The 12566-nt window shown below is 49.7% G+C and overlaps 1 protein-coding gene across 1 annotated transcript in view; it reads right to left on the minus strand.

Annotated features, from left to right (window-relative positions):
• Window positions 1-12566, minus strand: part of rab11fip4b (RAB11 family interacting protein 4 (class II) b) — a 40914-nt gene that overhangs the window by 12696 nt on the left and 15652 nt on the right. Inside the window, exons 3-10 of the mRNA XM_078225885.1 lie at window positions 11935-12105; window positions 11288-11422; window positions 9639-9674; window positions 7767-7866; window positions 6544-6647; window positions 5789-5929; window positions 3288-3369; window positions 1843-1980 (exon numbers count right to left, since the gene is read on the minus strand). Of these exons, the coding sequence (XP_078082011.1) occupies window positions 1843-1980; window positions 3288-3369; window positions 5789-5929; window positions 6544-6647; window positions 7767-7866; window positions 9639-9674; window positions 11288-11422; window positions 11935-12105 (907 nt within the window). The remainder of the gene's footprint in view (window positions 1-1842; window positions 1981-3287; window positions 3370-5788; window positions 5930-6543; window positions 6648-7766; window positions 7867-9638; window positions 9675-11287; window positions 11423-11934; window positions 12106-12566) is intronic.

Consider the following 12566-nt stretch of genomic DNA (forward strand, 5'->3'; position numbering starts at 1 on the left):
CTGTACCGCAAGCCCACGGATAACCTCACGATGCTCCACTTCTCCAGCTTCCACCCTAAACACGTTAAAGAAGCCATCCCCTACGGACAAGCCCTCCGAATACACAGGATCTGCTCGGATGAGGAGGATCGCAACAGACACCTCCAGACGCTGAAAGATGCCCTCATAAGAACAGGATATGGCGCTCGACTCATTGATCGACAGTTCCGACGCACCACAGCGAAAAACCGCACCAACCTCCTCAGAAGACAAACACGGGACACAGTGGACAGAGTACCCTTCGTCGTCCAGTACTTCCCCGGAGCGGAGAAGCTACGGCATCTCCTCCGGAGCCTTCAACATGTCATTGATGAAGACGAACAGCTCGCCAAGGCCATCCCCACACCCCCACTTCTTGCCTTCAAACAACTGCACAACCTCAAACAGACCATTGTCCGCAGCAAACTACCCAGCCTTCAGGAGAACAGTGACCACAACACCACACAACCCTGCCACAGCAACCTCTGCAAGACGTGCCGGATCATCGACACGGATGCCATCATCTCACGTGAGAACACCATCCACCAGGTACACGGTACATACACTTGCAACTCGGCCAACGTTGTCTATCTGATACGCTGCAGGAAAGGATGTCCCGAGGCATGGTACATTGGGGAAACCATGCAGACGCTACGACAACAGATGAATGAACACCGCTCGACAATCACCAGGCAAGACTGTTCTCTTCCTGTTGGGGAACACTTCAGTGGTCACGGGCATTCGGCCTCTGATCTTTGGGTAAACGTTCCCCAAGGCGGCCTTCACGACACACGACAACGCAGAGTCGCTGAGCAGAGACTGATAGCCAAGTTCCGCACACATGAGGACGGCCTCAACCGGGATCTTGGGTTCATGTCACACTATCTGTAACCCCCACGACTTGCCTGGGCTTGCAAAATCTCACTAACTGTCCTGTCTGGAGACAATACACATCTCTTTAACCTGCGCTTAACCCTCTCTCCACTCACATTGTCTGTACCTTTGAGTCTTGATTAGCTGTAAAGACTCACATTCCAACCATTATTTTGTAAATTGAGTTTGTGTCTTTATATGCCCTGTTTGTGAACAGAACTCCCACTCACCTGATGAAGGAGCAGCGCTCCGAATGCTAGTGGCTTGTGCTACCAAATAAACCTGTTGGACTTTAACCTGGTGTTGTGAGATTTCTTACATAGAATATAGGAGCAGGGAGGTCTTGGTACAACTTTATAAAACATTGGCCAGACCATAGATGGAGCACTGTGTGCGGTTCTGGTCACCACACTATCGGAAGGATGTGATTGCACTGGAGAGGGAGCAGAGGAGATTCACCAGGATGCTGCCTGGGATTGAAAGTTTCAGCTTTGAGGAGAGACTGGATAGGCTGGGTTTGTTTTCCCTGGAGCAGAGGATGCTGAGGGGGAGGGATGTGATGGAGGGATACAAAATTCTGAGAGGCTAGATAGGGTAGTTGGTAATAATCTTCTCCTGGGAGAGGTGTCTAAGGCCAGAGAGCAAAGGTTGAAGGTGAGGAGTAAGTGGTTTATGGGAAAATGCAGATCAGCTATATTGAATGATGGAACAGACTCGATGGGCTGAATGGCCCTCTTCCTGCTTCTATTTCTTGTGTTGTTAGCTGTTAGGAGAGATTCCACATCTGAGCCTACGCATGACACTGCAGCCTCCCCGCAATATCCGCCCCTCCCCCCCGCAATATCCACCCCCCCCCCCGCAATATCCACCCCCCCCCCCGCAATATCCACCCCCCCCCCCCGCAATATCCACCCCCCCAACACCCAGTCCGCTCCCTCTGTAGACACCCACCTCCTGCATTACCTCCCGCTCTTTCTGAAACTCGTGTCTATTCCACCGCATCTTGTCCATCATCTTCTTGTAAAGATCCATCTCGTCTTTCAGACGCAGACTCGTGTCCTCCAGTTTGTACGTGATTTGCTGATGTTCCTGAAACATGGAAAAGGGAACATTTCGGAGTGCTCTTGGAGCAAGACGGGAGAAATGTTCAGCACCATAATCAGCCAGCATCAAACTCCGCAGGCTCGATGGGCCGCAGGCTCGATGGGCCGCAGGCTCGATGGGCCGCAGGCTCGATGGGCCGCAGGCTCGATGGGCCGCAGGCTCGATGGGCCAAACATCCTACTGCTGTCCCTGTATTCCTCTGAGCCGATGTCCCAGTCCCAGTGTGGATCAGAGAAAATGCTGCGGGAATTGGGAGGAGCAGTTTCTAATGGCTAAAGGCTCGATAACCATGGAGACACAGATTGTCCGTGGCAGAGAGGGGGAGAAGGTTTATCCAATGAGTTACCGTCTGGAATGGACTTCCTGTAAAGCAACTTTCAAAATGAATTTGGATAAATATTTGACAATATTCGGAGAGATGGGAAATAGCAGGGTGGGGATCAATCTGATAGCTTGTTCACAGACCAGCAGAGATACGATGGGCGAATGGCCTCCCCTGTGTAATTCCATATCACACTGTAACAATCAGCACAATTAATAATCGCAGGATCAAACCGGTTAGCACTGCTGCCTCACAGCGCCAGGGACCTGGGTTCGATTCCTGGCTTGGGTCACTGTCTGTGCGGAGTTTGCACATTCTCCGGGTGCTCCGGTTTCCTCCCACAGTCTGAAAGACGCACTGGTTAGGTGCATTGGCCGTGCTAAATTCTCCCTCAGTGTACCCGAACTGTATAGGTCAGGGGAATTAGTGGGATAAATATGTGGCATTATGGGAATAGGGTCAGGTTGCGGTTGTTGTCAGTTCAGGCTCGATGGGCTGAATGGCTTCTTTCTGCACTGTGGGGATTTTATAATTCTATGATTCAATGAAAACTGCATCCCCACCCTAACATCAAAGAACAAAGAACAAAGAACAATACAGCACAGGAACAGGCCCTTCGGCCCTCCAAGCCCGCGCCGCTCCCCGGTCCAGGATTGAATCCTGAATCCAGGATCCCCGCCCAATTTTCCAGCCTATCTACATACCAATATCCTATCCACCGAGCTGTCCCTCACAGCTACGATGCTTTGTTCATTACAACCTATTAACTTACCCCCACCCCCCCATTCCAGACCATGTGATCTCCAGGGAGAGGCGAAAACCCAGAGTGAAAAACCCCAGGGCCAATATGGGGAAAAAAAAATGATCATGAGTGTAAATAAAGACCCCCTCTCTCGATACCCCCCACCACTGTCTCTCACTTCCCCACCAGTTCCTGTTCCCCCCGGGGATCCCACTCCATCACACTCACCTCATCCAGTTTCTCCGTCTGGAACTTTAACCGAGTCGCTGTATTTTTCAGCTCATTCGATTCGTCCTCCAACTGCTGGGCCCTAGGAGAGAAAACATCCCAGAATTAACTGCAGTACTGACCATACGCGGGGAGACAGAGTCAGCACCTCCAAGGGTGGGAGAGACAGAGTCAGCACCTCCAAGGGTGGGAGAGACAGAGTCAGCACCTCCAAGGGTGGGAGAGACAGAGTCAGCACCGCCAAGGGTGGGAGAGACAGAGTCAGCACCGCCAAGGGTGGGAGAGACAGAGTCAGCACCTCCAAAGGAGGGGGAGAGAGAGTCAGCACCTCCAAGGGAGGGGGAGACAGAGTCAGCACCTCCAAGGGAGGGGGAGACAGAGTCAGCACCTCCAAGGGTGGGAGAGACAGAGTCAGCACCTTCGGGGGGGGGGAGAGAGTCAGCACCTTCGGGGGGGGGGAGTTGCTGGTGAAATGATGAGCGGTGTGTTTGGGGGCTTTATGGGTAATCGGACTTGCTGTGCGATGGGGGTGGGTTATTTTAGCGATGGGGGGTTATTTTAGCGATGGGGGGGTTATTTTAGCGATGGGGGGGTTATTTTAGCGATGGGGGGTTATTTTAGCGATGGGGGGTTATTTTAGCGATGGGGGGGTTATTTTAGCGATGGGGGGTTATTTTAGCGATGGGGGGTTATTTTAGCGATGGGGGGTTATTTTAGCGATGGGGGGGTTATTTTAGCGATGGGGGGTTATTTTAGCGATGGGGGGTTATTTTAGCGATGGGGGGTTATTTTAGCGATGGGGGGGCTATTTTCGCGATGGGGGGGTTATTTTAGCGATGGGGGGGTTATTTTAGCGATGGGGGGGTTATTTTAGCGATGGGGGGGTTATTTTAGCGATGGGGGGGTTATTTTAGCGATGGGGGGTTATTTTAGCGATGGGGGGGGTTATTTTAGCGATGGGGGGTTATTTTAGCGATGGGGGGTTATTTTAGCGATGGGGGGGTTATTTTAGCGATGGGGGGGTTATTTTAGCGATGGGGGGGTTATTTTAGCGATGGGGGGGTTATTTTAGCGATGGGGGGGTTATTTTAGCGATGGGGGGGTTATTTTAGCGATGGGGGGGTTATTTTAGCGATGGGGGTGGGTTATTTTAGCGATGGGGGGGTTATTTTAGCGGTGGGGGGGTTATTTTAGCGGTGGGGGGGTTATTTTAGCGATGGGGGTTTATTTTAGCGATGGGGGGGTTATTTTAGCGATGGGGGTGGGTTATTTTAGCGATGGGGGGTTATTTTAGCAATGGGGGGTTATTTTAGCGATGGGGGGTTATTTTAGCGATGGGGGGGTTATTTTAGCAATGGGGGGGTTATTTTAGCGATGGGGGGGTTATTTTAGCGATGGGGGGTTATTTTAGCGATGGGGGGTTATTTTAGCGATGGGGGGGCTATTTTAACGATGGGGGGCTTATTTTAGCGATGGGGGGGTTATTTTAGCGATGGGGGGGTTATTTTAGCGATGGGGGGGTTATTTTAGCGATGGGGGGGTTATTTTAGCGATGGGGGGGTTATTTTAGCGATGGGGGGTTATTTTAGCGATGGGGGTGGGTTATTTTAGCGATGGGGGGGGTTATTTTAGCGATGGGGGGGTTATTTTAGCGATGGGGGGGTTATTTTAGCGATGGGGGTTTATTTTAGCGATGGGGGGTTATTTTAACGATGGGGGTGGGTTATTTTAGCGATGGGGGGGGTTATTTTAGCGATGGGGGGGGTTATTTTAGCGATGGGGGGGTTATTTTAGCGATGGGGGGGGTTATTTTAGCGATGGGGGGGTTATTTTAGCGATGGGGGGGGTTATTTTAGCGATGGGGGGGTTATTTTAGCGATGGAGGGGTTATTTTAGCGATGGGAGGGTTATTTTAGCGATGGGGGGGTTATTTTAGCGATGGAGGGGTTATTTTAGCGATGGGGGGGTTATTTTAGCGATGGGGGGGTTATTTTAGCGATGGGGGGGTTATTTTAGCGATGGGGGGATTATTTTAGCGATGGGGGGGTTATTTTAGTGATGGGGGGTTATTTTAGCGATGGGGGGTTATTTTAGCGATGGGGGGTTATTTTAGTGATGGGGGGGTTATTTTAGCGATGGGGGGTGGGTTATTTTAGCGATGGGGGGTGGGTTATTTTAGCGATGGGGGGTTATTTTAGCGATGGGGGGTTATTTTAGCGATGGGGGGTTATTTTAGCGATGGGGGGTTATTTTAGCGATGGGGGGGGTTATTTTAGCGATGGGGGGGTTATTTTAGCGATGGGGGGGTTATTTTAGCGATGGGGGGGTTATTTTAGCGATGGGGGGTTATTTTAGCGATGGGGGGTTATTTTAGCGATGGGGGGGGTTATTTTAGCGATGGGGGGTTATTTTAGCGATGGGGGGGTTATTTTAGCGATGGGGGGGGGTTATTTTAGCGATGGGGGGGTTATACAGTGACTGAGCTCCCACGCGGACTGTACCTTGCCGTCAGCATTTCAATCTCCGCGTTCTTCTCCCTCTCCAGTTTGTTGAGGAGTTCCCGGTGTTTTCTCAACTCTTCCTGGTAAACCTCTTCGGCTCGCATCTCCTGATCCTTCAGCTGCTCCTCCATTGCGTGAATCCTGTCACAATACAAAGATGTGGAGATGCCGGCGTTGGACTGGGGTAAACACAGTAAGAAGTTTAACACCAGGTTAAAGTCCAACAGGTTTATTTGGTTGCACAAGCCACTAGCTTTCGGAGCACTGCTCCTTCGTCAGGTGAATGGGAGTTCAGTTCACAAACAGAGGTTATAGGCCCTGTTTGTGAGCAGAACTCGACTTACCTGATGAAGGAGCAGTGCTCTGAAAGCTTGTGTGGCTTTTGCTACCAAATAAACCTGTTGGACTTTAACCTGGTGTTGTGAGACTTCTTACTGAGAATACAAGGAGACAGAGGGGAAAGGGATCCACTGACTGTCCAATCCACAGAGAGTCTCAAAAAGGTCCACAGCCAGACTCACCAATTCAAACAGCAGAACCCAGCTCACCGGCACTCAAGAGACATCATCCCTGACCTCTCCCCTCTGGCCAACGTACAACCCTCACCCAGGTCACTGCTCTCTGCTAAACACCCCCACAGCAATCACCCCCAAACCCCTCACTCAATACAGGGGGACGGACTCCACTCAGTACTGTCCAATCACAAAACACAATCCCAAGCTGGGATACTGGGTAACAGGAAGCTGATTGGTTACCTGTGCACCAGTTGTGTATTTTCTTGTTTGAGTTTACTTTTCTGGTCACCATTCAGTAAGCACTCGTTCTCCAACTCAGAAACCTTCTTCTCCAGGTAGCTCACCTAGACAGAAAAATAGAGAGATATTCAGCACCAACTGTCCCCTTCAAACACTCCCAGGACAGGCACAGCACAGGGTTAGATACAGAGTAAAGCTCCCTCTGCACTGTCCCCCATCAAACACTCCCGGGACAGGTACAGCACGGGGTTAGATACAGAGTAAAGCTCCCTCTGCACTGTCCCCCATCAAACACTCCCAGGACAGGTACAGCACGGGGTTAGATACAGAGTAAAGCTCCCTCTACACTGTCCCCATCAAACACTCCCAGGACAGGTACAGCACGGGGTTAGATACAGAGTTATGCTCCCTCTACACTGTCCCCATCAAACACTCCCAGGACAGGTACAGCACGGGGTTAGATACAGAGTAAAGCTCCCTCTACACTGTCCCCATCAAACACTCCCAGGACAGGTTCAGCACGGGGTTAGATACAGAGTAACGCTCCCTCTACACTGTCTCCATCAAACACTCCCAGGACAGGTACAGCACGGGGTTAGATACAGAGTAAAGCTCCCTCTACACTGTCCCCATCAAACACTCCCAGGACAGGTACAGCACGGGGTTAGATACAGAGTAAAGCTCCCTCTACACTGTCCCCATCAAACACTCCCAGGACAGGTACAGCACGGGGTTAGATACAGAGTAAAGCTCCCTCTACACTGTCCCCATCAAACACTCCCAGGACAGGTACAGTACGGGGTTAGATACAGAGTAAAGCTCCCTCTACACTGTCCCCATCAAACACTCCCAGGACAGGTTCAGCACGGGGTTAGATACAGAGTAAAGCTCCCTCTACACTGTCCCCATCAAACATTCCCAGGACAGGTACAGTACGGGGTTAGATACAGAGTAAAGCTCCCTCTACACTGTCCCCATCAAACACTCCCAGGACAGGTTCAGCACGGGGTTAGATACAGAGTAAAGCTCCCTCTACACTGTCCCCATCAAACACTCCCAGGACAGGTACAGTACGGGGTTAGATACAGAGTAAAGCTCCCTCTACACTGTCCCCATCAAACACTCCCAGGACAGGTTCAGCACGGGGTTAGATACAGGGTACAGACATCTCAGGTTTCAGATTGTTCTAGGATGAATTGATTTCCTTCTACTAAGATTCTCACCTTCTCAGTGATGTCGTTATCGCAGGAGTCGATGCTGTCTCGGAATAAATCCTCCGTGCTGCCATTGCTACTGCTGATGTTACTGTTATGGAAAAGCTGCCTAGGAAAAAATAACCAAAATACTTATTTCAACAGAGATCGATCCCACGCTGCACTTGAGTTATACAAAGTGAAAGGTCATGCTACAGAAGGGTCAAGTTATGGAAAGGTCACAGAAACATAGAAACTAGAAGCAGGAGGAGGCCATTCGGCCCTTTGAGCCTGCTCCGCCATTCATTTTGATCATGGCTGATCATCAAATTCAATATCCTGATACCCCCCTTCCCCCCATATCCCTCGATCCCTTTAGCCCCAAGAGCGAAATCTAATTTCTTGAAATCTCACAAAATTTTGGCCTCAACTACTTTCTAAGGGAGTGAATTCCACACATTCACCACCCTCTGGGTGAAGAAATTTCTCCTCACCTCAGTTCTAAAAGGTTTACCCCTTATCCGCAAACTATGACCCCTAGTTCTGGACTCCCCCACCATTGGGAACATTCTTTCTGAATCTACCCTGTCTAACCCTGTTAGAATTTTATAAGTTTCTATGAGATCCCCTCTCACTCTTCTCAACTCCAGTGAATATAATCCGAACCGACTTAGTCTCTCCTCATATGACAGACCTGCCATCCCAGGAATCAGCCTGGTAAACCTTCGCTGTACTCCCTCTATAGCAAGGACATCCTTCCTCAGATAAGGACACCAAAACTGTACACAATACTCCAGGTGTGGCCTCACCAATGCCCTATACAATTGCAGCAAAACATCCGCATCCCTGTACTCAAACCCTCTCGCTCTGAAGGCCAACATACCATTCACCTTCTTTACTGCCTGCTGTACCTGCGCGCTTACTTTCAGCGACTGATACACGAGGACTCCAAGGTCTTGTTGAGTATCCACCTCGCTCAATTTACACCCATTCAATTAAAAATCTGTCTTCCTATTATTGCTACCAAAGTGGATAACCTCACATTTATCCACATTATGCTGCATCTGCCATGCAGATACCCACACACTCAGCCTGTCCAAATCACGCTGAAGCATCTCTACATCCTCCTCACAGCTCACCCTCCCACCCAACTTTGTATCATTCGGTTTCCTCCCACACCCCAAAAGACATGCTGGTTAGGTGCATTGGCTAAATTCTCCCTCAGTGTACCCGAACAGGTGCCGGAATGTGGCGACTCGAGGATTTTCACAGTAACTTCATTGCAGTATTAATGTAAGCTTACTTGTGACAGTAATAAGTAAACTTAAACTTAAACTCCCATATGCTTTAACTTTACACAGCAGTCTGTTATGTGAGACCTTGTCGAAAGCCTTCTGAAAGTCTAAATAAACCACATCCACTGGTTCTCCTCGGTCACCTCTACTGGTTACATCCTCTAGAATTCCAATAGATTTGTCAAGCACGATTTCTCTTTTGTAAATCCATGCTGACTCTGTCTGATTATACCACTGCCTTCCAAATGTCGAGTTATGAAATCCTTGATAATGGACTCCAGCAACTTCCCCAGTACCGACGTTAGGCTCACTGGTCTATAGTTTTCTCTCTACCTTCCTGTTTGGAAGTGTTGGAGAGGCCGCACCCCGGGGCAGCCCGCACCCCGGGGCAGCCCGCACCCCGGGGCAGCCCGCACCCCGGGGCAGCCCACACTGGAAGATGACGCTATGGAGCGTTGGATGAGATTCTGCTTTGTGTTCTGGACAATTTGATTCTTCTGGTCAAGTTATCTCAGGTTCAAAAGTCACTTCCTCATGAGAGGCTGAATCCAGCCCCCGATCTTTGACTCTGACTTTTGACAGAAAGAGCAAGTGAAGAAATCCTCACCTCCCAAAAGCAGTTGACGAGATCTTCCTGTTTGGGCTGATGAGGAAAAGGAACAGAAGGAAGATTAACTCTTGTTAATGATACAAACAGTGAAACTCTCTGATTCTACCCCCTGCCTCCAAACCCCTCAACCTCAGGTCAGAGATCCTGCTCCTGGTCAGAGGTCCTGACCCTGGTCAGAGGTCCTGACCCTGGTCAGAGGTCCTGACCCCGGTCAGATTAGTGGCCTCGGTCAGAGGTCCTGACCCTGGTCACAGCTCCAGTCAGAGTCCAACCATCTTAGCTTCAGGCTGTCTGGACGCCACAGATCGCGGAGCCACTGTGAGGCAGACCCCAAACTCCGAGCTCCTGACGATTAGTCTTTACAAAGAATCACTGTGAGGTGGGGTCACCATGGGGTTACAAAAGGGTCATCACAGGAACACTACAGAGTTACCCCGGGTTTACCATTGGGTCATCACAGGGTCACCGTGAGCTTACTAGAGGGTCACTGTGCTTTTTTTAATAATTCAAGGATGTGGGTGTCTCTGGCTGGCCAGGTATTTATTGATGTGGAGAATGCCGGCGTTGGACTGGGGTGAACACAGTAAGAGTTTTAACAACACCAGGTTAAAGTTCAACACTGGACTTTAACCAGTATTTATTGCCCATCCCTAATACAGGAGTTGGGACGTCTTGTTGAAGTTGTACAAAACATCGGTAAGGCCACACTTGGAATACTGTGTGCAATTCTGACCACCCTATTATAGAAAGGATATTATTAAACTAGAAAGAGTGCAGAAAAGATTTACTAGGATGCTACCGGGACTTGATGGTTTGAGTTATAAGGAGAGGTTGGATAGACTGGGACTTTTTTCTCTGGAGCGTAGGAGGCTGAGGGGTGACCTTATGGAGGTCTATAAAATAATGAGGGGCATAGATCAGCTCGATAGTCAATATCTTTTCCCAAAGGTAGGGGAATCTAAAACTAGAGGCCATAGGTTTAAGGTGAGAGGGGAGAGATACAAAAGTGTCCAGAGGGGCAATTTTTTCACACAGAGGGTGGTGAGTGTCTGGAACGAGCTGCCAGAGGTAGTAGTAGAGGCGGGTACAATTTTGTCTTTTAAAAAGCGTTTAGACAGTTACATGGGTAAGATGGGAATAGAGGGATATGGGCCAAACGCGGGCAATTGGGACTAGCTTCGGGGTTTAAAAAAAAGGGCGGCATGGACAAGTTGGGCCGAAGGGCCTGTTTCCATGCTGTAAACCTCTATGACTCTAATTGCCCTTGGGAAGGTGGTGGCGCCAATGTTACTGCCACTTGTCAGCCCAAGCCTGGATATTGTTCAGATCTTGCTGTATTTGGACACGGACTGCTTCAGTATCTGAGGAGTCGCGAATGGAACATCCTCACTTCTGACCTTATGACGGAAGGAAGGTCATTGATGAAGCAGCTGAAGATGGTTGGGTCTAGGATACGACCCTGAGGGACTCCTGCAGAGATGTCCTGGAATGACTGACCACTGACCACCACAACCATCTTCCTTTGTGTCACTGCAGGGTTACTGCGGAGTCACTGTGGGTCAGCACAGGGTTATCACTGGGTCACGGCAGGGTCACTGTTGGGTCACTGTGGGTCACTGTTGGGTCACCAACTCTGCTGCACTCACCTGTTTGCTTTCAGCTTTTTGAGGCGAGCTTCCAGGTCATTGAGTAGATTCATCTTCTTGAAGCACTGGGAACAGTACACATCCAGGAACTGACTGTTAAACACGTGCCTCATCTTGCTCGGGGTCTGACCAGCACTGAGACACAAATCATCCCATTAATAACCCATAATAACCCCTTAATCAACCCATTAATAACCCATATTAACCCTTTAATCAACCCAGTAACAATCCATTAATTAATCCCTGATCACAGCGATTAATCCATTAATAATCCTAATCCAAAACTCATGACTCTGTCCTCTCGGCCTCTGCATCGCACTTTGCTGTCACTCTCGAACCCTCTCGAAGGCGCCTCGTTGTGGCTTCAGTGATGAAGGATTTATTACCAACCATAAATAGACAAACAAGGATCTGGCAGAACAGAATAAACACACGACTGCTCTCCACTCCTCCCCAATGCAAGCCTGCGCCCTTGCAACCGCTAGCGCGGGAAGCCGAGCCAATCACTCCATGCAATCTGGCTTGATCACGTGAGACTCGGAGATTTCCGCTTAAAGGAGCCTCTCTACCACACTCTCCCAATCTATTTAATCTCCGATTGCTCCCACTCTCCAACCCTGAGCTTTGATGAGAGTCCATTCACTGACCTGGAGGATACGGATGATCCCAGGTCGGAGAAACCATTGGTTCTGCTTTCATCATCAGGACAGGGGCTGCTGGGGATGAAGTCTGTCTCATCTGCCTCTCCATAATCCTCATACTGTTCCTCGGTGCTGAGAAGGGAACTGTTGGATGGTTCGGAGAAAGAGAGGTCAGATCTGCAAAGGGAAGGAGATGGAGTCAGTGTTGTATTCCGGGTTACTCCGACATTCCAACAGGTGGGAAGGAGTCAGGGGTGAGAGCAGGAAGGACTGATCACATGGGCAAAGTGTCACTCTCAATCCCAGCTCATCACCTCGACCAGAACACATTCCGAGCACTAACCAGTGACCAGGAACAGAAAGAGAAAATGCTGGAAAATCTCAGCTGGTCTGACAGCGTCTGTGGAGAGAGAATAGAGTAAGAGTTTTAACAACACCAGGTTAAAGTCCAACAGGTTTATTTGGTAGCAAATGCCATCAGCTTTCGGAGCGCTGCTCTTTCGTCAGATGGAGTGGAAACCCCACTGGAGTGAAACCCTCTGGCGGGGTGGGGGAAAGGGCCTGGAGAATTCAGTCCCAAGCCGCTAATACCATTTAAATGATATTTAAATTAATATTTAAATGATAGCCCCGCCTCC

The sequence above is a fragment of the Mustelus asterias genome, chromosome 12 (genome assembly GCF_964213995.1).
Source record: "Mustelus asterias chromosome 12, sMusAst1.hap1.1, whole genome shotgun sequence".
NCBI classification, from domain to species: domain Eukaryota; kingdom Metazoa; phylum Chordata; class Chondrichthyes; order Carcharhiniformes; family Triakidae; genus Mustelus; species Mustelus asterias.